The 23,841-nt window shown below is 50.7% G+C and overlaps 1 protein-coding gene across 18 annotated transcripts; it reads left to right on the top strand.

Moving 5' to 3' along the window:
* The first annotated feature begins 1,671 nt into the window (after positions 1–1,671).
* WRAP53 (WD repeat containing antisense to TP53) lies at positions 1,672–23,521 on the top strand. 18 transcript variants are annotated; one of them, XM_085045281.1, is made up of 14 exons: positions 1,739–1,776; positions 5,531–5,588; positions 7,879–7,977; positions 9,594–9,702; positions 12,435–12,523; positions 14,182–14,272; positions 17,061–17,193; positions 18,048–18,256; positions 19,144–19,247; positions 21,087–21,230; positions 22,392–22,578; positions 22,633–22,683; positions 22,726–22,764; positions 22,879–23,521. In XM_085045281.1, exons 1-14 carry the CDS (start codon positions 1,755–1,757, stop codon positions 23,131–23,133), a joined length of 1,590 nt encoding a protein of 529 aa, XP_084901407.1. In that variant the 5' UTR covers positions 1,739–1,754; the 3' UTR covers positions 23,134–23,521. The 18 variants fall into 18 exon arrangements, with proteins under 18 accessions (XP_084901406.1, XP_084901394.1, XP_084901411.1 ...); XM_085045283.1 differs by lacking the exon at positions 22,726–22,764 and having other exon boundaries at positions 22,633–22,659; XM_085045274.1 differs by having other exon boundaries at positions 22,726–23,521.
* The last annotated feature ends 320 nt before the right edge of the window (positions 23,522–23,841 follow it).

Here is a 23,841-nt window from a genome sequence, read left to right as displayed (position 1 = left end):
TTTGGGTTCTTTTAAACCCCTCTTGGGGTCCCATTTTGGGGTCTTTTATACCCTTTTAGGTCCCATTTTGGGGTCACATTTGGGGTCCTTTAAACCCCTTTTGGGTCACATTTTGGTCCCATTTGGGTGACATTTTGGGTCACATTTGGGGTCCCATTTGGGATCTTTTTAACCCTTTTAGGTCCAATTTTGGGGTCCCATTTTGGGTCACATTTGGGGTCCCATTTGGGGTTCTTTAAACCCTTTTAGGTCCAATTTTAGGTCCCATTTTGGGGTCACATTTGGGGTCCTTTAAACCCCTTTTGGGGCACATTTAGGGTCCCATTTTGGGTCCCCTTAGGGTCATATTTAGGTCCCATTTGGGTGACATTTTGGGTCCCATTTAGGGTCACATTTAGGGTCCCATTTAGGTCCCATTTAGGTCACATTTGGGGTCTTTTAAACCCTCTTAGGTCCAATTTTAGGTCACATTTGGGGTCCTTTAAACCCCTTTTGGGTCACATTTTGGGTCCCATTTGGGGTCACATTTGAGGTCCTTTAAACCCCTTTTGGGTCACATTTTGGGTCACATTTTGGGGTCACATTTTGGGTCCCATGTGGGTCCCATTTGGGGTCACATTTGAGGTCCTTTAAACCCCTTTTGGGTCACATTTTGGGGTCACATTTTGGGGTTCTTTAAACCCCTTTAGGTCACATGTTAGGTCACATTTTGGGGTCCCATTTAGGGTCACATTTAGGTTCCATTTGGGTGACATTTTGGGTCCCATTAGGGTCACATTTAGGGTCCCATTTGGGGTCACATTTGGGGTCTTTTAAACCCTTTTAGGTCCAATTTTAGGTCACATTTGGGGTCCTTTAAACCCCTTTTGGGTCACATTTTGGGTCACATTTTGGGGTCACATTTGGAGTCCCATTTGGGGTTCTTTAAACCCCTTTTGGGTCACATTTGGGGTCACATTTGGGGTCACATTTTGGGTCATATTTGGGGTCACATTTTGGGGTCTTTTAAACACCTTTAGGTCCCATTTTCGGGTCACATTTTAGGTCCCATTTTGGAGTCCCATTTTGAGGTCACATTTAGGGTCACATTTGGGGTTCTTTAACCCCCTTTAAGTCCCATTTTAGGTCCCATTTTGGGTCACATTTAGGTCCCATTTGGGGACACATTTGGGATCTTTTTAACCCTTTTAGGTCCAATTTTGGGGTCACATTTGGAGTCCCATTTGGGATCCTTTAAACCCTTTTAGGTCCCATTTTAGGTCCCTTTTGGGGTCACATTTTGGGTCCCATTTGGTGTCCTTTAAACCCCTCTTGGGGCACATTTTAGGTCCCATTTGGGGTCCCATTTGGGGTCACATTTGGGATCCCCTAAACCCTTTTAGGTCACATTTTAGGGTCCCATTTGGGTCCTTTAAACCCCTTTAGGTCCCATTTGGGGTCACATTTTGGGATCACATTTGGGGTCCCATTTTAGCTCCCATTTGGGGTCACATTTGGGATCCCCCAAACCCTTTTAGGGCCCATTTTGGATCCCATTTTGGGGTCATTTTAACCCATTCCTGTCCCATTTTCTCTCCCATTCCGCGATCCCAACTCCCCTCAGTCCCCCTTTGGCGGGAAATCCCGAGACTCCGCCCACAGCCGGCTCAGCCAATCACCACCGAGCTCATCCCATATATGGAAACGCAGCCTGACCAATGAGCGTGCGAGCCCTTAAGGGGCGTGGCCAAGAGGGGGCGTGGCTTCGCGGTGTCATGGCGGCGCCCATGGCGGAAGGTTCGCGCGCGAAAAGAATTTGGGTTTTTTTGGGGGAATTTTGGGGTTTTTTGGGGAGAATTTGGGATTTTTTGGGGGAATTGGGTGGAATTTGGGGATTTTGGGGTTTTTTTGGGGTTGTTCGTGGGAAATTCGGGGATTTTGGGGGATTTTGGGTTTTGGGGGCATTTTGTGGGTTTTCTGTGGGGATTTTGGGGATTTTTGTGGGGAATTTGGGGTTTTTTGTGGGAAATTTGGGGGTTTTTGTGGGACGTTTTGGGGTTTTTGTGGGAAATTTGGGGTTTTTGTGGGAAATTTGGGTTTTTTTGTGGGAAATTTGGGGATTTTTGTGGGAAATTTGGGGATTTTGGGGGATTTGGGGATTTTTGGGGGGTATTGGGGTTTTTTTAGGGGGGAATTAAGGAGATTTTGGGGTTTTTTTGTGGGGATTTTAATTTTTTGTGGAGAATTTGGGGTTGTTTATGGGAAATCTGGGAGGTTTTGTGGGGATTTTAGGGTTTTTGGGAGGATTTGGGGGATTTTTTTTTTATTTAGTGGGGTTTTTTTGGGAGGAATTTGGGATTTCTTGTGGGGAATTTGAGTTTTTTGTGGGGATTTTGTGATTTTTTTGGTGGAAAATTTGGGGTTTGCGAAAAATTTGGGGGTTTTGTGGGGAATTTGGGGGGATTTTGGGTTTTTTGTGGGAATTTTGGGGTTTTTTTTGGGATTTAGTGGTTTTTAATGGGGATTTTTTGGTTTTTTGTGGAAATTTTGGGGATTTTGGGGTGATATTTGGATTTTTAGGGGGAATTGAGGGGATTTTGAGATTTCTTGTGGGATTTTGGGTTTTTTTTGTGAGAAATTTGGGGTTTCTCGTGGGGATTTTGAGATTTCTTGTGGGAATTTTGGGTGGTTTTTTTGAGATTTAGTGTTTTTTTGTGGGGATTTTCGGTTTTTTGCGGGAATTTTGGGGGTTTTGTGGGGATTTTGGGTTTTTTATGGGAATTTTGGGGCTTTTAATGGGAATTTTGGGGAATTTTTGCGGGAATTTAGTGGGTTTTTAATGGGGATTTTCTGGTTTTTTTGTGGGAATTTGAGGTTTTTTTGTGGGAATTTTGGGTTTTTTTACGGGAATTTTGGGGGTTTTGTGGGAATTTTGGGGTTTTTTGTGGGAACTTTGGGGTTTTTATTGGGATATTGTGGGTTTTTGTGGGAATTTGGGGTTTTTTTGTGGGAATTTTGGTGTTTTTATGGGAATTTGGGGTTTTTTGTGGGAATTTTGGGATTTTTATGGGGATTTTGTGGGTTTTTTGTGGGATCTTTGGTTTTTTTAATGGGAATTTTGGGGATTTTTGTGGAAACTTTGGGTTTTTTGCAGGAATTTTGGGGTTTTTTGTGGGAATTTTTGGGATTTTCGCAGGAATTTTGGGGTTTTTGTGGGAATTTTGGGATTTTTGTGGAAACTGGGTTTTTTTAGTGGGAATTTTGGGGTTTTTATGGGGAATTTGGGGTTTTTAATGAGAATTTTGGGATTTTTATGGGGTTTTTGTGGGTTTTTTGTGGAACTTTAGGCTTTTCAATGGGAATTTTGGGGGTTTTATGGGGATTTTGGTTTTTTTGTGGGAATTTTGGGGATTTTTTTTAGGATTTTGTGGTTTTTTTGTGGGAATTTTGGGGTCTTTTGTGGGGATTTTGGTTTTTTAGTGGGAATTTTGGGATTTTTAGTGGGAATTTTGGGGTTTTTTTATGGGGATTTTGTGGTTTTTTGTGGGAATTTTAGGTTTTTTGGGAATTTTGGGGTTTTTTATGGGGATTTTGGGTTTTTTGTGGGAATTTTGGGTTTTTTGTGGGAATTTTGGGGTTTTTATGGGGATTTTGTGGGGTTTTGTGGGAATTTTGGGGATTTTTTTTAGGATTTTGTGGTTTTTTGTGGGACTTTTGTGGGTTTTTGTGGAAACTTTGGGTTTTTTTGTGGAAACTTTGGGGTTTTTTAGTGGAAATTTTGGGGTTTTTTGTGTGAATTTGGGGTTTTTAATGGGAATTTTGGGATTTTTATGGGGATTTTGTGGTTTTCTATGGGGATTTTGTGGGTTTTTTGTGGGAACTTTAGGTTTTTTAATGGGAATTTTGGGGTTTTTATGGGGATTTTGGTTTTTTTGTGGGAATTTGGGGTTTTTTGGTGGGAATTTTGGGATTTTTATGGGGATTTTGTGGGTTTTTGTGGGAATTTTGGGGATTTTTTTTAGGATTTTGTGGTTTTTTGTGGGACTTTTGTGGTTTTTTGTGGGAATTTTGTGGGTTTTTGTGGGAATTTTGGGGTTTTTTGTGGGAATTTTGGGGTTTTTTGTGGGAATTTTGGGATTTTGGGTTTTTGTGGGAATTTTGGGGTTTTTTTACGGGAATTTTGGGGGTTTTTTGTGGGAATTTTGTGGGTTTTTTGTGGGAACTTTTGGGTTTTTAATGGGAATTTTGGGATTTTTATGGGGATTTTGTGGTTTTCTATGGGGATTTTGTGGGTTTTTTGTGGGAACTTTAGGTTTTTTAATGGGAATTTTGGGGTTTTTATGGGGATTTTGGTTTTTTGTGGGAATTTGGGGTTTTTTGTGGGAATTTTGGGATTTTTATGGGGATTTTGTGGGTTTTTGTGGGAATTTTGGGGATTTTTTTTAGGATTTTGTGGTTTTTTGTGGGACTTTTGTGGTTTTTTTGTGGGATCTTTGGGGTTTTTTAATGGGAATTTTGGGGATTTTGTGGAAATTTTGGGTTTTTTGTGGAAACTTTGGGTTTTTTTAGTGGAAATTTTGGGTTTTTTGGTGGGAATTTGGGGTTTTTAATGGGATTTTTGGGATTTTTATGGGGATTTTGTGGTTTTCTATGGGGATTTTGTGGGTTTTTTGTGGGAGCTTTAGGTTTTTTAGTGGGAATTTTGGGGTTTTTATGGGGATTTTGGGTTTTTGTGGGAATTTTGGGGTTTTTTTACGGGAATTTTGGGGGTTTTTTATGGGGATTTTGTGGGTTTTTTGTGGGAATTTTGGGGATTTTGTGGAAATTTTGGGTTTTTTTAGTGGAAATTTCGGGGGTTTTTTGTGGGAATTTGGGGTTTTTAATGGGAATTTTGGGATTTTTATGGGGATTTTGTGGTTTTTTATGGGGATTTTGTGGGTTTTTGTGGGAAATTTGGGTTTTTTAATGGGAATTTTGCGATTTTTGTGAGGATTTTGGGTTTTTGTGGGAATTTTGTGGGGTTTTTGTGGGAATTTTGGGTTTTTTTGTGGGAACTTTGGTGTTTTTATGGGAATTTGAGGTTTTTTGTGGGAATTTTGGGATTTTTATGGGGATTTTGTGGGTTTTTTGTGGGATCTTTGGTTTTTTTAATGGGAATTTTGGGGATTTTTGTGGAAACTTTGGGTTTTTTGTTGGAATTTTGGGGTTTTTTGTGGGAATTTTGGGTTTTTTACGGGAATTTTGGGGTTTTTTGTGGGAACTTTGGAGTTTTTATGGGGATTTTGGGGTTTTTATGGGAATTTGAGGTTTTTTGTGGGAATTTTGGGATTTTTATGGGGATTTTGGGGTTTTTTGTGGGATCTTTGGGTTTTTTTTAATGGGAATTTTGGGGATTCTGTGGAAATTCTGGGTTTTTTGTGGAAACTTTGGGTTTTTTAGTGGAAATTTTGGGGTTTTTTGGGGGGATTTTGGTTTTTTTAGTGGGAATTTTGGGGTTTTTGTGTGAATTTTGGGTTTTTAGGGTTTCTATCTAACCTCTCTCTCCTCTCAGCCCCTCAGCTGCTCTCAGAAATCCCCAAAAATCCCCAAGATGAACCTGAGCCGTTCCAGTGAGTCTTTTGGGGGAAATTTGGGGTTTTCAGACATTTTTTGGGATTTTCTGGATATTTTTGGGTGGTTTGGGATTTTTGGGGAGTTTGGGATTTTGAGGGATTTTGGGGTTTCTGGACACTTTTGGGGTTTCTGGGCATTTTGGGGTTTTTTGGATATTTTTGGGTGGTTTGGGATTTTGGGTGTCGAAGATATTTTGGGGTTTTCCTGGATATTTTTGTAATTTTCTGGATATTTTTTGGGTTTTCCAGATATTTTAGGGTTTCCAGACATTTTTGGGTGGTTTGGGATTTTGGGGGATTTTGGGGTTTTCCAGAAATTTTTGGGGTTTCTGGACATATTTTGGTGGTTTGGGATTTTGGGGTTTCTGGATATTTTGGGGTGTTTTGGGATATTTTGGGATTTTGGGGTTTCTGGTTATTTTGGGGTGGTTTGGGATTTTTGGCAGTTTAGGATTTTGGGGAAGGTTTGGGATTTTGGGGTTTTCCAGAAATTTTTGGGGTTTTCTGGACATTTTTAGGGTTTCTGGACATTTTTGGGTGGTTTGGGATTTGGAGGATTTAGGATTTTGGGGTTTCCTGCCATTTTGGGGTGATTTGGGATATTTTAGGATTTGGGGGTTTTGGTGTTTTCCGGAAATTTTTGGGGTTTGTGGATATTTTGGGGTGGTTTTGGGATACTTTAGGATTTTGGGTGGTTTGGGATTTTGGAGTTTTCCGGAAATTTTTGGGGTTCCTGGATATTTTGGGGTTTTTTCAGCCATTTTGGGGTAGTTTGGGCTATTTTAGGATTTGGGGATTTGGGGGTTTTCCGGACATTTTGGGTTTTTCCTGCCATTTTGGGTTGATTTTGGCCATTTTAGGGTTTATTTTGGGGTGTTTTCCACGTTTCCCCCGTTCCAGTTTGGGGTTTCTCCCCAGCAGGTTTGGGTTGATTTTAGCCATTTTAGGGTTTCTTTTAGGGTTTCTTTTCCAGGTTCCCCCCGTTCCAGTTTGGGGTTTTCCTACCATTTTGGGTTGATTTTGGCCATTTTAGGATTTTAGGGTTTATTTTGGGGTCTGTTTTCCAGTTTCCCCCATTCCACTTTGGGATTTTCCTGCCATTTTGGGTTGATTTTGGCCATTTTAGGATTTATTTTGGGGTTTATTTTGGGGTCTCTGTTTCAGGTTTCTCCCATTCCAATTTGGGGTTTCTGGATATTTTGGGTTGATTTTGGCCATTTTGGGGTTTATTTTAGGGTTTCTTTTAGGGTTTCTTTTCCAGGTTCCCCCTGTTCCAGTTTGGGGTTTTCCTGCCATTTTGGGTTGATTTTGGCCATTTTAGGATTTATTTTAGGGTTTATTTTGGGGTCTCTTTTCCAGGTTCCCCCCATTCAGGTTTGGGTTGATTTTGGCCATTTTGGGGTTTATTTTAGGGTTTATTTTGGGGTCTGTTTCAGGTTTCTCCCATTCCAGTTTGGGGTTCCTCCCTGGCAGGTTTGGGTTGATTTTGGGGTTTATTTTGGGATTTATTTTGGGGTTTATTTTGGGTCTCTGTTTCAGGTTCCCCCGTTCCACTTTGGGATTTTCCTGCCATTTTGGGTTGATTTTGGCCATTTTAGGGTTTATTTTGGGGTTTATTTTGGGATCTCTGTTTCAGGTTCCCCCGTTCCAATTTGGGGTTTCTGGATATTTTGGGTTGATTTTGGCCATTTTAGGGTTTATTTTAAGGTTTATTTTGGGATTTATTTTGGGGTTTATTTTAGGGTTTATTTTGGGGTTTATTTTCCAGGTTTCCCCCATTCCAGTTTGGGGTTCCTCCCCGGCAGCTTTGGGTTGATTTTAGCCATTTTAGGGTTTATTTTGGGGTTTATTTTGGGATCTCGTTCAGGTTCTCCCCATTCCAATTTGGGATTTTCCAGCCATTTTGGGTTGATTTTGGCCATTTTAGGCTTTAGGATTTATTTTAGGGTTTATTTTGGGGTTTCTTTTCCAGGTTCCCCCCATTCCAATTTGGGGTTTCTGGATATTTTGGGTTGATTTTGGCCATTTTAGGGTTTATTTTGGGGTCTGTTTCAGGTTTCTCCCATTCCAGTTTGGGGTTTCTGGACATTTTGGGTTGATTTTGGCCATTTTAGGGTTTATTTTAGGGTTTATTTTAGGGTTTATTTTAGGGTTTATTTTGGGGTTTATTTTAGGGTTTATTTTGGGGTCTTTTCCAGGTTTCCCCCGTTCCACTTTGGGGTTCCTCCCCGGCAGGTTTGGGTTGATTTTGGCTGTTTTGGGATTTATTTTGGGGTTTCTTTTCCAGGTTTCCCCCATTCCAGTTTGGGGTTCCTCCCCGGCAGGTTTGGGTTGCTCAGCAGGAATTCCAGAAACGACCCGAAAACTTCCTGAGGGGCTGCAAGTGGTGAGAGGAAAAACCCCAAAATTACCCCAAATTCCTCCAAAATCACCCTGAAATCCTTTAAATCCCCCAAAAGCGCCTCAAGTTCCACCAAAATCACCTCAAAATCCCCCAAAATCACCCTGAAATCCTCTAAATCCCCCAAAATCACCTCAAGTTCCACCAAAATCACCTCAAATTCCCCCAAAATCACCCAAAAATCCTCTAAATACACCCAAAATTACCCCCAAATTCCCCCAAAATCACCTCAAATTCCCCAAAATCCTCTAAATACACTCAAAATCACCCAAAATCCTCTCAAAATCACCCCAAATTCCCCCAAATTCCCCCCAAATCACTCCAAAATCTTCTAAATACACCCAAAATTCCCTCAAAATCCCCAAAAACACCCCAAAATCACCTCAAATTCCCCCAAAATTCCCCCAAATTCCCCTCAAAATTGTCTGATTCACCCCCAAATCCCCCAAAATTCCCCTGAAATCACCCGAAATTTTCCCAAAATCACCTCAAATTACCCCAAAATCCTCTAAATACACCCAAAATTGCCCCAAAATCCCCTCAAATTCCCCAAACACCTCTAAATACACCCAAAATTCCCTCAAAATCCCCCAAAATTCCCCCAAAATCACCCAAAATCTTCTCAATACACCTGAAATTCCCTCAAAATCCCCCAAAATTCCCTCAAAATCATCTCAAAATCCCTCAAAATTCCCCCAAAATCACCTCAATTTCCCCCAAAATCACCCAAAAATCCTCTAAATTCCCCTAAATTCCACCTCAAAATCCTCTAATTCACCCCAATCCCCCTAAATTCCCCCCAAATGCTCCCTAAATCCCCCAGGATTCCCAAAGTGACCCCCAAACCCCCCAGAGTGACCCCTAAAGCCCCCAGATCCCCCAAAGTCACCCAAAACCACCCCAGATTGATCCCCAGGACCCCAAATGCCCCAGGACCCCCAAAGTGACCCCCAAACTCTCCCAAAATCACCCCAGATTGACCCCCAGACCCCCAAATTCCTCCCAAACCCTCCCAGGACCCCCAGAATGCCCCAAACTCCCAAAGTGACAAAACCATCCCATAGTGACCCCCAAAGCCCCAGATTCCCCCCCAAATTCCCCCAGGACCCCCAGATTGATGCCCAAACCCCCAAATTCCCCCAAACCCCCAAGGACCCCCAAAGTGACCCCCAACCCCACCAGGACCCCAGAATGCCCCCAAACTCCCCCAAGTGACCCCAAACCCCCCAAATGACCCCCAAACCCCTCCAAGCCCCCAAATTCTCCCCAAACCCCCCAGGACCCCCAAATGACCCTAAACCCCCAGGACCCCCAAACCGACCCAAAACCACCCCAGATTGACCCCAGGACCCCCAAAGTGACCCAAAAGCACCCCAGATTGACCCCCAGGACCCCCATAGTGACCCTAAGCCCCCAAATCCTCCCAAAGTGACCCAAAACCACCCCACAGTGACCCCCAGTGTCCCCAAACCCCCAGGACCCCCAAATCCCCCCAAATTCCCCCAAATTCCCCAAACCCCCAGGACCCCAAATGACCCCCAAACCCCCTCAGGACCCCCAAATGACCCCCAAACCCCCCCAAATGACCCCTCACCCCCCAGGGCCCCCGACGGCTCGTGCATCCTGAGCTGCAGTGATGACAACATCCTGAGGGTCTTCGACCTGCCCCTCCCCCCTGCGCCCCCCCCGGGGCTGCCCCTCCCCCAGCTGGTGAGTCTGGGGGTCCTGGGGGGGTTTGGGGGGTCCTGGGGGGGTTTGGGGGGTCCTGGGGGGCTTTAGGGGGTCATTTTGGGGTGGTTTTGGGTCACTTTTGGGGGGATTTGGCGTCACTCTGGCTCATTTTGGGGTCCTGGGGGAGTTTAGAGGGTCCTGGGGGTATTTTGGGGTCACTCTGGGGGTCCTGGGGGATTTAAGGGGTCATTTTGGGGTCCTGGAGGGATTTGGGGTCACTCTGGGGGTCCTGGGGGTCATTTTGGGGTCCTGGGGGATTTAAGGGTCACTATGGGGTGGTTTGGGGTCCCTTTTGGGGGATTTGGGGTCACTCTCTGGGGGTCCTGGGGGTCATTTTGGGGTCCTGGGGTCATTTTGGGGTCACTGTGGGGTGGTTTTGGGCGACTTTGGGGTCACTCAGGGGGTCCTGGGGAGGATTTGGGGTGGTTTTGGGTCACTTTGGAATTTTTTGGGGTTTGGGGTCACCTGGGGCCTGGGGGGATTTGGGGTCATTTTGGGGTTACTCAGGGGTCCTGGGGAGATGGGGGTGGTTGGGGGCTGGGGGTCACTGTGGGGTCCTGGGGGGATTTAAGGGGTCATTTTGGGGTCCTGGGGGATTTTGGGGTCACTATGGGGTCATTTTGGGGTCCGGGGGTTCGGGTCACTATCGGGTGGTTTCGGGTGACTTTGGGGGATTTTGGGGGGTTTTGGGGTCACTCTGGGGGCCTTGGGGGATTTAGGTGGTCTGGGGGTACTCTGGGGTCCTGGGGGTGTTTAGGGGCTGGGGGTCATTTTAGGGTCACTATGAGGTGGTTTTGGGTCACTTTTGGGGGATTTGGGGTCACTCTGGGTCATTTTGGGGTCACCCTGGGGGTCCTGGCGGTCATTTTGGGGTCCTGGGGGGGTTTGGGGGTCACTATGGGGTGGTTTTGGGTGATTTTGGGGGGATTTTGGGGAGTTTTGGGGTCTCTTTGGGGGTCCTGGGGGTCATTTTGGGATCCTGGGGGTCACCCTGGGGGTCCTGGGGGGGATTTGGGGTGGTTTAGGGGGGACTAGGGTTCACTCTGGGGTCACTCTGGGGCTCTCAGGGGTCATTTTGGGGTCCCTCTGGGGCTCTCAGGGTCACTCTGGGCTCTAAGGGTTATTTTGGGGTCTCAGGGTTAATTTTAGGGTCACTCTGGGGCTCTCGGGTCACTCTGGGTTCACTTTGGGGTCTCAGGGGTCACTTTGGGGTCCCTCTGGGGCTCTCAGGGGTCACTTTGGGGTCTCAGGTGGATTTGGGGTCTCAGGGGTCACTTTGGGGTCACTTTGGGGTCTCGGGTCACTTTGGGGTCCCTCTGGGGCTCTCAGGGTCACTCTGGGGTCACTCTGGGCTCTCAGGGTTAATTTTAGGGTCACTCTGGGGCTCTCAGGGGTCACTCTGGGGTCACTTTGGGGTCTCAGGGGTCACTTTGGGGTCACTCTGGGCTCTCAGGTTATTTTGGGGTCACTCTGGGGTCTCTCTGGGGCTCTCAGGGGTCACTCTGGGGTTTTTTAGGGTCACTCTGGGGTCACTCTGGGTTCACTTTGGGGTCTCAGGTCACTCTGGGGTCCCTCTGGGTCACTTCGGGGTCACTCTGGGGCTCTCAGGGGTCACTTTGGGCTCTTTGGGGTCCCTCTGGGGCTCTCAGGGGTCATTTTGGGGTCACTCTGGGGGTCTCAGGGTCATTTTGGGGTCACTCTGGGGGTCTCAGGGTCACTCTGGGGTCACTCTGGGGTCACTCTGGGGCTCTCAGGGTTATTTTGGGCTCTCAGGGTTAATTTTGGGGTCACTCTGGGGTCCCTTTGGGGTCTCAGGGGTCACTTTGGGGTCACTCTGGGCTCTCAGCTTATTTTGGGGTCACTCTGGCGTCTCTCTGGGGCTCTTTGGGGTCACTCTGGGGTTTTTTAGGGTCACTCTGGGGTCCCTCTGGGTCACTTTGGGGTCCCTCTGGGGCTCTCAGGGGTCACTTTGGGGTCTCAGGTGGATTTGGGGTCTCAGGGGTCACTCTGGGGCTCTTTGGGGTCCCTCTGGGGCTCTCAGGGGTCATTTTGGGGTCCCTCTGGGGCTCTCAGGGTCACTCTGGGGTCACTCTGGGGCTCTCAGTGTTATTTTGGAGTCTCAGGGTTAATTTTAGGGTCACTCTGGGGTCCCTTTGGGGTCTCAGGGGTCACTTTGGGGTCCCTCTGGGGCTCTCAGGGGTCACTCTGGGGTCACTTTGGGGTCTCAGGGGTCACTTTGGGGTCACTCTGGGCTCTCAGGTTATTTTGGGGTCACTCTGGGGTCCCTCTGGGGCTCTCAGGGTTATTTTGGGGTCTCAGGGTTAATTTTAGGGTCACTCTGGGGTCACTCTGGGACTCTCAGGGGTCACTCTGGGGTCACTTTGGAGTCACTTTGGGGTCACTCTGGGTTCTCAGGTTATTTTGGGGTCACTCTGGGGTCACTCTGGGGCTCTCAGGGTTATTTTGGGCTCTCAGGGTTAATTTTAGGGTCACTCTGGGGTCCCTTTGGGGTCTCAGGGGTCACTCTGGGCTCTCAGCTTATTTTGGGGTCACTCTGGGGTCCCTCTGGGGCTCTTTGGGGTCACTCTGGGCTCTCTGGGGTCACTTTGGGGGCTCTCAAGGGTCATTTTGGGGTCCCTCAGGGTCACTCAGGGTCACTCAGGGTCACTCAGGGGTCACTCAGGGTCACTGTGGTGTCCCCACATCCCCAGGCGGTGGCGCTGCAGGTCCCCGAGGGTGACACCATCTATGACTTCACCTGGTACCCCCGGATGGACTCCAGCGAGCCCAGCAGCTGCCTGTGAGACTGGGAGCACTGGGAGAGACTGGGAGGGACTGGGAGGGGATTGGGGGGGACTGGGATGGACTGGGTGAGGATTGGGGGTACTGGGAGGGACTGGGGTGGGATTGGAGGGGATTGGGATGGACTGGGATGGACTGGGAATGGATTGGGATGGATTGGGAGGAGCTGGGAGAGACTGGGGAGGGACTGGGATGGGATTGGTGAATACTGGGGGGAACTGGGATGGACTGGGGGGAACTGGGAGCAACTGGAGGAACTGGGAATGGGACTGGGAGGTGATTGGGATGGGATTGGGAGGGACTGGGAGGAACTGGGGGAGACTGGGAGGGGATTGGGAATGAACTGGGAGGGAACTGGGACGGGATTGGGGGGGATTGGGGGGAACTGGGAGGAACTGGGATGGGACTGGGATGGGATTGGGATGGACTGGGAAGGACTGGAAGGAGCTCGGAGGGGACTGGGAGGGACTGGGAATGGACTGGGAGGGACTGGGGGAGGATTGGGGGGAACTGGGAATGAACTGGGGGACCGGAGGGATTGGGGGAACTGGGAATAGGACTGGGGGTGCTGGGGGGAACTGGGAGGGACTGGGATGGGACTGGGATGGGATTGGAGGGGATTGGGAGGAACTGGGAGGGACTGGGATGGGATTGGTGAATACTGGGAGGGACTGGGAATGGACTGGGGGGAACTGGGGATGAACTGGGATGGACTGGGGGGAACTGGGAGCAACTGGGGGAGCTGGGAATGGACTGGGAGGTGATTGGGATGGACTGGGAGGGAACTGGGAGGGGATTGGTGAAGACTGGGAGAGGATTAGGAGGGACTGGGATGAACTGGGGGGAACTGGGATGGGACTGGGGGGAACTGGGATGGGACTGGGATGAACTGGGAGGGACTGGGAGAGGATTGGGAGAGACTGTGGGATACTGGGAGGGACTGGGAGCACTGGGGGTGCAGTGGGGAGCACTGGGAGGGACTGGGAATGGACTGGGATGGACTGGGAGGTACTGGGGGTCCATGGGGGTTACTGGTTGTTACTGGGATGAACTGGGCAGGCTGTCCTGGGAACAGGGGAGGTTCTTGGGAGGTCACTACTGGTCCATACTGGTTTGTACTGGTCTGTACCAATCCGTACTGGTTTGTACTGGTTTGTGCTGGTCTGTACCAATCCATACTGGTCCATACTGGTTTGTACTGGTCTGTACCAATCCGTACTGGTCCATACTGGTTTGCACTGGGCAGGGTGTCCTGGGAACAGGGGGGGTTCCTGGGTGGTCCATATTGGTCCCTACTGGTTCGTACTGGTCCGTACTGGTCTGTACTGGTTTTGGTCCATGCTGACCCATACTGGTCTGTACTGATCCATACCGGTCCATACTGGTTTGTACTGGTCTGTACTGATGTGTACCAGTCCAAACTGGTCCATACTGGTCCATATCATTTTATACTGGTTTGTACTGGTCGATAACAATCCATACCGGTCCAAACTGGTCCATACTGGTCTGTACTGGTCTGAACTGATCTATACTGGTTTGTACTGGGCAGGGTGTCCTGGCAACAGGGGGGGATCTTGGGAGGTCACTACAGGTCTGTACTGGTCCCTACTGGTTTATACTGGTCCATACTGGTTTATACTGGTTTATACTGGTCAGGCTGGCCGCCAGCTGCAGGGACAACCCCATTCACCTGTGGGATGCCTTCGATGGGAGCCTGAGGGGATCCTTCAGAGCTCACAACCACCTGGTGAGCACTGGGGGGACTGGGAGGGACTGGGATGGACTGGGAATGGATTGGGAGGGACTGGGGGGAACTGGGAATGGACTGGGAATGGATGGGATGGACTGGGAGGGACTGGGAGGGACTGGGAGGGACTGGGAGGGACTGGGAATGGACTGGGAATGGACTGGGAGGGACTAGGGAAGCACTGGGAGCAACTGGGAGGCACTGGGGAGGAACTGGGGAGGAGTTTTGGGGGGATTTTGGGGTCTCCCAGCCATTCCCAGGGGGGTTTTGGGGTCCCTCAGTGGATTTTGGGGTCCCTCAGTGGGTGTTTTTGGTCCCTCAGTGGGGTTTTGGGGTCCCTCACTGGCTCGGGGGGGTTTTAGGGTCTCTCAGTGGGTTTTTTAGGATCTCTCAGTGAGTTTTTAGGGTCCCTCAGTGGCTAGGGGGGGATTTTGGGGTCTCCCAGCCATTCCCAGGGGTGTTTTGGGGTCCCTCAGTCCGTTTTTGGGGTCCCTCAGTGGCTCAGGATGGTTTTTGGGGTCCCTCAGGGTGTCTCTGGGCTCCTTCAGGTGGTTTTTGGGGTCTCTCAGGGTGTTTTGGGAACTCTCAGTGGGTTTTTGGGGTCCCTCAGTGGGTTTTGGGGTCTCTCAGAGTGCTTTTGGGATCTCCCCGTGACCATGGTGGGTTTTGGGGTCTCTCAGTGGGTTTTCGGATCCCTCAGTCGGCTTTTAAGGTCCCTCAGTGGGTTTTTTAGGATCTCTCGGTGGGTTTTTAGGGTCCCTGAGGTGCTCAGGGATATTTTGGGGTCTCTCAGGGCTATTTTGGGGTCTCCAGGACGAGCCAGTAGCCCCTCACTCACTGACCTTCACCCCTGATGGCTCCAAACTCTTCAGGGGATTTTTGGGTTCTCTCAGTGAGTTTTTTAGGATCTCTCAGTGGGTTTTTTGGGGTCTCTGAGTCTCTCAGTGAGTTTTGGGGTCCCAGAGGATGATTTTGGGGTCCCTAAGGCTATTTTGGGGTCTCCAGGACGAGCCAGTCGTCCCTCACTCACTGACCTTCACCCCTCATGGCTCCAAACTCTTTGGGGGATTTGGGATCTCTCAGTGGGTTTTTGGGGTCTGTCAGTCCCTCAGTGGGTTTTTGGGGTCCCAGAGGATGATTTTGGGGTTCCTGAGGGTGATTTTGGGGTCCCCAGGACAAGCCGGTCGCCCCTCACTCACTGACCTTCAGCCCTCACGGCTCCAAGGTCTTCGGGGTTTTTTTTGGGGTTTCTCAGTGGTTTTTAGGATCTCTCAGTGGGTTTTTGGGATCTCTGAGTCTCTCTGTGAGTTTTGGGGTCCCTCAGTGGGTTTTTTAGGATCTCTCAGGGTGTTTTTGGGGTCCCTGAGATGTTCAGGGCTATTTTGGGGTCTCTCAGGGCTATTTTGGGGTCCCCAGGACAAGCCGGTGGCCCCTCACTCGCTGACCTTCACCCCCGACGGCTCCAAGCTCTTTGGGGATTTTTGGGTTCTCTCAGTGGTTTTTTAGGATCTCTCAGTGGGTTTTTGGGATCTCTGAGTCTCTCTGTGAGTTTTGGGGTCCCTCAGTGGGTGTTTTAGGATCTCTCAGTGGGTTTTTAGGGTCCCTGAGGTGCTCAGGGATATTTTGGGGTCCCTGAGTGCTATTTTGGGGTCCCCAGGACGAGCCGGTGGCCCCTCACTCGCTGACCTTCACCCCTGATGGCTCCAAGCTCTTTGGGAGTTTTTGGGATCTCTCAGTGGGTGTTTAGGGTCTCTCAGTGAGTTTTGGGGTCCCTCAGTAGGTTTTTTGGGTACCTGAGGTGCTCAGGGCTATTTGGGGGTCTCTGAGGGCTATTTTGGGGTCTCTGAGGGCTATTTTGGGGTCCCCAGGACGAGCTGGTCGCTCCTCACTCGCTGACCTTCACCCCTGACAGCTCCAAACTCTTTGGGGGTTTTTTGGGGTCCCTCAGTGGCTATGGGGGTTTTTGGGGTCTGTCAATTCCTCAGGGATATTTTGGGGTCCCTCAGTGGGTTTTTAGGATCTCTCAGGGCTATTTTGGGGTCCCCAGGACGAGCCGGTGGCCCCTCACTCGCTGACCTTCACCCCTGACGGCTCCAAGCTCTTTGGGGGATTTGGGATCTCTCAGTGGGTTTTTGGGATCTCTGAGTCTCTCTGTGAGTTTTGGGGTCCCTCAGTGGGTTTTTTAGGATCTCTCAGGGTGTTTTTGGGGTCCCTGAGGTGCTCAGGCTATTTTGGGGTCCCTCAGTGGGTATTTGGGGTCTCTGAGGGCTATTTTGGGGTCCCCAGGACGAGCCGGTTGCTCCTCACTCATTGACCTTCACCCCTGATGGCTCCAAACTCTTTGGGGATTTTTGGGTTCTCTCAGTGGCTATGGGGGTTTTTGGGGTCTGTCAATTCCTCAGGGCTATTTTGGGGTCCCTAAGGCTATTTTGGGGTCCCCAGGACGAGCCGGTCGCCCCTCACTCGCTGACCTTCACCCCTGATGGCTCCAAGCTCTTTGGGGGTTTTTGGGATCTCTCAGTGGCTATGGGGGTTTTTGGGGTCTGTCAATCCCTCAGGGCTATTTTGGGGTCCCTCAGTGGGTTTTTGGGATCTCTCAGGGCTATTTTGGGGTCTCCAGGACGAGCCGGTGGCCCCTCACTCGCTGACCTTCACCCCCGACGGCTCCAAGCTCTTTGGGGGATTTGGGGTCTCTCAGTTGGTTTTTAGGGTCCCTCAGTAGGTTTTTGGGGTACCTGAAGTGCTCAGGGCTATTTTGGGGTCTCTGAGGCTATTTTGGGGTCCCCAGGACGAGCCGGTCGCCCCTCACTCGCTGACCTTCACCCCCGATGGCTCCAAGCTCTTTGGGGGATTCGATGGAGCCATCAGGGAATTCCCGACCGACAGACCTGGCCGGAGCGGCGTGGAGAGATCCCTGAGCAGTGAGGGGCGGGGCCGGGAAGGGGCGTGGCCCGGTGGGCGTGGCCTAGGAGGGCGTGGCCTGATTTGGGAGGGGCGTGGCCTAAAGGGGAGGGATTTTAGGGTGGATAAGGAGTGATTTCTTTCCTTATTTTGGGAGAAAATTGGGTTTTTCATGGGAAAGTTTGGGGTAAAGGGGCGTGGCTTAACAAAAAGGGCGTGGCTTAATGCGAAAGGGGCGTGGCTTAAAGGGGAGGAGGCGTGGCCTAAAAGGGGGTGGGGTTTAAGGGTAGAGAAGGAGTGATTTCCCTCTTTATTTGGGGGAAAATTGGGTTTTTGATGGGAAGGTTTGGAGGTAAAGGGGTGTGGCTTAATGAGAAAGGGGTGTGGCCTAAAGGGGAGGAGGCGTGGCCTAAAGGGGGTGGGGTTTAAGGGTAGATAAGGGGCGATTTCTTTCCTTATTTTGGGGGAAAATTGGGTTTTTGATGGTAAAGTTTTGGGGTAAAGGGGCGTGGCCCAACGGAAAGGGGGCGTGGCTTAATGAGAAAGGGGTGTGGCTTAAAGGGGAGGAGGCGTGGCCTTAAGGGAAGGGATTTTAGGGTGGAAAAGGAGTGATTTTTTTTCCCCTTATTTTGGGGGAAAATTGGGTTTTCGATGGGAAAGTTTGGGGGGAAGGGGCGTGGCTTAAAGGGAGAGGGGCGTGGCCTAGAGGGGAGGGGTATAAGAGGGTGTGGTCAGGGGGGCGTGGCTTGGATGGGTGTGGCCCAATAAGCTGGGGATTGGCTGGTTGACATCCAGGGGGCGTGGCCTCACTAAAGGGGCGTGGCCACCCCAAAGTGGGCGTGGCTAACCCTTGTCTCCTCCCCCCCTCCTCCAGGAGGCAAGCAAGGCCAGCGAGGCCTGATTGGCTGCCTGGCCTTCAGCCCCAGCCAGTCGCTGCTGGCCTGCGGCTCCTATGGGCGGAGCCTGGGGCTGTACCCGGCCGAAGGGGGCGGGGCTGTGGCCTTCTGGCCACGCCTCCCTGCCGCGCCCACCCACCTGCGCTTCAGCCCCTGCGGGACTCACCTGTACGCCGGGGGCAGGAAGGTGGGCGTGGCCGATGGTGGGCGTGGCCTGGGGTGGGCGGGGTCGGTGGGTGGTGGTGGGTGTGGCCAAGGGGTGGGTGGGGCTTTCTGGGGGTGGGTGTGGCCTCCTGGTGACCAAAAATGGGTGTGGCTTGGGGCTGGTGGGTGTGGTTTTCCCCTTTGGGTGTGGCTTTGTGGGCGTGGTTTGGGGAGCTGGTGGGTGTGGCCTGTGGTTGTGGGTGGGGCTGGTGGGGCAAGGGGTGGTTATTGACTTGTGGGCGTGGTTTGGGGGGGTGATGGTCGTGTCCCTGGCTGGCCCCGCCCCCCAGGATGATCGCCTATGTTATTATTGATTTTTGGGCGTGGTTTGATGGCTGGTGGGCGTGTCCCTCTCTGGCCCCGCCCCCAGGACAGACTGGGGTGCTAATTTGCATGTGTGGGCATGTCCTCCTCTGACCCCGCCCCAGAACAGTCTGGGATGTATTCATGTGTTTGTGGGCGTGGCTTGGGCTCTGATGGGCGTGTCCCCGGTTGGCCCCGCCCCCAGGGAGGCTGTTGTTTAATTTGTGGGCGTGGTTTATTGTCTGATGGGCGTGTCTCTGGCCCCGCCCCCAGGCCAGTCTGGGATGCATGAATGTGTTTGTGGGCGGGGCTCGGGCTCTGGTGGGCGTGGCTCGGGCTCTGGTGGGCGTGTCCCCGGCTGGCCACACCCCCCGGCCAGCCTGGGATACTAATTTGCATTTGTGGGCGTGTCCTTTGCTGGCCCCGCCCCATGATCTGATAGGCTATTGCTGATTTGTGGGCGTGGTTTATTGCCTGTGGGCGTGTCCTCCCCTGGCCCCACCCCCAGGCCAGCCCTGGGTGCTAATTTGCATTTGTGGGCGTGTCCTCCCCTGGCCCCGCCCCCAGTCCAGCCACATCCTCTGCTGGGATCTCCGAGCCCCAGAGCGCCCCCTGCTGGCTCTGCCGCGCCGGGTGACAACCAACCAGCGCGTGACCTTTGACCTCGACCCGTGAGTGACCCCAAAATCCTGGGACACCTCGGGGGGGGCTGGGACACCGGGGTCAGCTTCTGGGGACATCCTGGACAGCTGGGTCACCTTTTGGGGACATCCTGGACAGTTGGGGTCACCTTTTGGGGGAATCTGGGGACATTCTGGACACCTGGGGTCACTTTTTGGGGACATTTTGGACAGCTGGGTCACCTTTTGAGGACATTCAGGACATCTGGGGTCACCTTTTGGAGGGAATTTGGGGACATTCTGGACACCTGGGTCACTTTTTGGGGACATTTTGGACACCTGGGTCACCTTTTGGGGACATTCTGGACACCTGGGTCACCTTTTGGGGACATTCTGGACATCTGGGGTCACCTTTTAGGGGGAATTTGGGGACATTCAGGACACCTGGGGTCACCTTTTGGGGACAATTTGGGGGTCTTGGGTCACATTTTGGGGGGATTTAGGGCTGTCTTGGACACCAGGGTCAGCTTTTGGGGACATTCAGGACAGCTGGGTCACCTTTTGGGGACATTCAGGACACCTGGGGTCACCTTTTCGGGGATTTAGGGTGGAAATCGGGGGAGTTTCAGGTGGAAATTTGGGGAAAAATTTAGGAAATTTGGGAGAAAACTTGGGGGCTTTGGGGTGGAAATTAGGGGAGTTTGGGAGAAAATCAGGGAAGTTGAGAGTGGAAATTTGGGGTGGAAATTAGGGGATTTAGGGTGGAAATTAGAGGGAATTTGGGGTGGAAATTAGGAGGATTTGGGGTGCAAATCAAGAGAGTTTAGGGTGGAAATTTGGGGGTTTGGGGCAAAATTTGGGGGATAATTTGGAATTGGAGGTGGGGAAAAATTTGGGGGTTTGGGGTGTTGGGGTGGGTTGGAAATAAGAGGGGATTTGGGGTAGAAATTTGGGGAAATTTGGGGTGGAAATCAAAGGAATTTGGGAGTAAATTAGGGGGATTTGGTGGGGGTAAATTTGGGGGATTTGGGGTGGAAATTAGGGAGTTTGGGGTGGAAATTTTGGGGAAAATTTGAGGGATTAGGATTGAATTTGGGGATTTGGGGAAAATTTGGGGATTTGGGGTGGAAATTAGAGGAATTTGGGGTAAATTGGGGATTTGGGGGAAAATTTGACGGGTTTGGGGTGAAATTAAATTTGGGAAAATTTGAGTTTGGGTGAATTTGGAAATTTTGGGGTTGGGGGTTTAGAGTGGAAATTTGGGGAAAACTTGGGGAAAATTTGAGGAGTTTGGAGTGGAAATTAGGGTTTGGGGAAAAATTGGGGAAGATTTGGAGGTTTGGAGTGGAAATTTGGGAATAGGGATTTGGGTGAAAATTTGGGGGATTTAGAGTAGAAATTTGGGGTTAAATTTGGAGGATTTAGGGGAAAATTTGGGGTGGAAATCAAAGGGAATTTGGGGGTAAATTAGGAGGATTTGGGTGAAAATTTGGAGGTAAATTTGGGGGATTTGGTGGAAATTTGGGGTTCAATTTGGGTATAAGTTTGGAAATTTGGGGTGAAAATTTGGGTATAAATTTGGAAATTTGGGGGAAATTTGGGGGATTTGGTGGAAATTTGGGGTTAAATTTGGGTATAAATTTGGAAATTTGGGGTTCAATTTGGGTATAAATTTGGGTATAAATTTGGGGTTCAATTTGGGTATAAATTTGGAAATTTGGGGTTCAAATTTGGGTTAAATTTGGGTATAAATTTGGAAATTTGGGGTTCAATTTGGGTATAAATCTGGAAATTTGGGGTTCAAATTTGGGGTAAATTTGGGTTAAATTTGGGTACAAATTCGGGGGTCAATTTGGTTACCAATCCTGTCTCTCCCCCCGCTGTCCCCAGCTCCGGCCGGTTCGTGGTCAGCGGTGACACCGATGGCTTTGTCACCGTTTGGGACACTCTGAGCTCCCCTGGCACAGGTGACCCTCCCGAGCTGCCAGCCCTGCTGCGCTTCAGGGCTCTGCAGGATTGTCTGAATGGCACCAGGTGAGACCCCAAAACATCACTGGGGACCCCAAAAAATTTGGGGTTTCTACTCAAAAATATTAGGGTTTTTTGCCCCAAAAATTTGGGGGTTTTCCCCCAAAAATGTGGGGTTTTTTTCCCCAAAAAATGTGGGGTTTGTCCCAAAATATTTGGGGTTTCTCCTCAAAAAAATTGGGGTTTTTTCCCCAAAAATTTGGGGTTTTTTTCCCCAAAAATCTGGAGTTTCTTCCCTAAAAATTTAGGGTTTCTCCTAGAAAAAATTGGGGTTTTTTTCCCTAAAAATCTGGGATTTCTCCCAAAACATTTCGGGTTTCTCCTCAAAAAATTTGGGTTTTTTTCCCCTAAAAATTGGGGTTTCTTCCCCCAAAAAATGTGGGATTTATCCCCAAAATTTGAGTTCTCCCCAAATACCTGGGAATGACCCAAAAAACCTGGGATCCCCCAAATACAGGGGATGGACCCCAAAAAATTGGGGAAACCCAAAATCCCAGAACCCCCCAGACTGCCCTTCCCCCACCACCCCAAACCCCCCAAATTTCCCCCAAACCCCCCAAATTTCCACCCCAAACTCCCCGAATTTCCAAATACACACCCCCTGCAGCTTCCACCCCAATCCCTGAATTTCCCAAATTAATTTCCCCCAATCCCCCCAATTTTCCCCATTTTCCAAAATTCCCCCAAATTTCCCAAAAATTTTCCCAAAATTCCCCCAAATTTTCCCAATTCCCCCCAAATTCCCCCAAATTTCTCCCCAAATTTACCCAAAATTCCCCCAAAATTTCCCCAAATCTCCCCAAATTCCCCAAATTTCGCCCAAAATTTCCCCAAATTCCCCAAAATTTCCACCAATTCACCCCAAATTTTCCCAAAATTTCCCCCAAATCCCCAAATTTCCACCCCAAATCCTCAAATTTTCCCACAATCCCCAATTTTCCCAAATTCTCAAATTCCCAAATCCCAAACTTTCCCAAATTTTCCAGTCCCCAAAATCCCCAATCCAAATTCCCCAAAATCCCAATTTTCCCAAATCCCCAAATTTTCCCCAAGTCCCCCAAATTTCCCCAAAATCCCACAAACTCCCAAATCTCCCCAAAATCCCCAAATTTCCCCCAAAAATCCCAAATTTCCCCCAAAAATCCCAAATTTCCCAATTCTCCGCAGCCTGCACCCCGCCCTGCCCATGCTGGCCACAGCCTCAGGCCAGCGGCTGTTCCCAGCGCCGTGGGACAGTGACAGTGACGGTGACGGTGACAGCGAGGGGACAGCGGACAGACCACCGCCGGGGGGTGACATCCGCCTGCAGCTCTGGTGGTGGGGAGGGGACAGCGCTGGGGACGGCCAGTGTCACCTGCCTGGGGACAGCGATTGTCACCTGCCTGGGGACACTGGGACCGATTGTCACCTGCCTGGGGACAACAGTGAGTGTCACCTGCCTGGGGACAGCGATTGTCACCTGCCTGGGGACAGCAGTGATTGTCACCTGCCTGGGGACAACAGCCAGTGTCACCTGCCTGGGGACAACAGCCAGTGTCACCTGCCTGGGGACACTGGGACTGGCAATTGTCACCTGCCCGAGGACAGTGGAGATTGTCACCTGCCTGGAGCCACCGATTGTCACCTCCCTGGGGACAGTGGGACTGATTGTCACCTCCCTGGGGACAGCAGCGAGTGTCACCCGCCTGGGGACAGCGATTGTCACCTCCCTGGGGACACCGGAGCCATGGAATGTCACCTCTCTGGGGACACCGGAACCACCGGCTGTCACCTCCGTGGGGACACTGGGACTGGCAGTTGTCACCCCCCTGGTGGCACTGAGTGTCACCACGCTGGGGACAGCGGCTGGGACACCCCTGGGGACACCACGGCCATGGAGATGGAGTGTCACCCCCCTGGTGGCACCTAGTGTCACCCTGGGGACACCGGGAGTGCTGTCTGTCACCCTTGGGGACACTGGGACTGGGAATTGTCACCTCTCTCACCGAGTGTCACCTGGCTGGGGACAATGGCTGGGACACCCTTGGGGACACTGGAATGAGCCACAGCAGGGGTGGCACCTCTGGGGACACCGATTGTCACCCCTGGGGACACCGAGAATGACACTGGGGACAGCAGGGACAGCGATTGTCACCCCTGGGGACACCAAGAGTGACCCTTCGGTGGTCACAGACCCCCTGGGGACACTGAGGGTGACACTGGGGACACCAGCGCTGACCCCTCGGGGGTCACTGTCACCCCTGGGGACACCAACTGTCACCCCCAGGCCGGTTGTACTAAAGCCATTGTCATTGTCACCGTGTGTCACCTGTGTGGGCTGTGATGGGGGGCTGGAGCCAAAACTCCCCAAGTGTCCCCAAAACCCCCCAATTGTCCCCAAAAATCCCCCCAAGTGTCCCCAAAAATCCCCCAATTGTCCCCAAAACCTTCCCCCTCTATTTCGGGCGCTGTCCCTTTAAGAGCCCCGGGTGGGCGGGGCTTGTTACCGAGCAGCTTCAGCGTCACCATGGCAACGGCTGGGTGTGACGTCACCATGGGGGGTGTGGTGCTCTGCTGGCCACGCCCCCGCGACAGAGACACGCCCATCCCGGTGGCCACGCCCACCCCGGGGATGGGT

The sequence above is a fragment of the Lichenostomus cassidix genome, unplaced genomic scaffold (assembly GCF_008360975.1).
Source record: "Lichenostomus cassidix isolate B80296 unplaced genomic scaffold, HeHo_3.0 HiC_scaffold_34, whole genome shotgun sequence".
NCBI lineage: Eukaryota > Metazoa > Chordata > Aves > Passeriformes > Meliphagidae > Lichenostomus > Lichenostomus cassidix.
This window is presented reverse-complemented; position numbering and strand designations above follow the sequence as displayed.

Coding starts and splice junctions, on each gene's coding strand:
- WRAP53 (XM_085045268.1), top strand. CDS start 1,755: ATGGCGGCGCCCATGGCGGAAG. Junction 7,978..9,593: donor TTCCTGAGGGGCTGCAAGTG/GTGAGAGGAAAA, acceptor CTCACCCCCCAG/GGCCCCCGACGGCTCGTGCA. Junction 17,194..18,047: donor CGTGGAGAGATCCCTGAGCA/GTGAGGGGCGGG, acceptor CCCCTCCTCCAG/GAGGCAAGCAAGGCCAGCGA.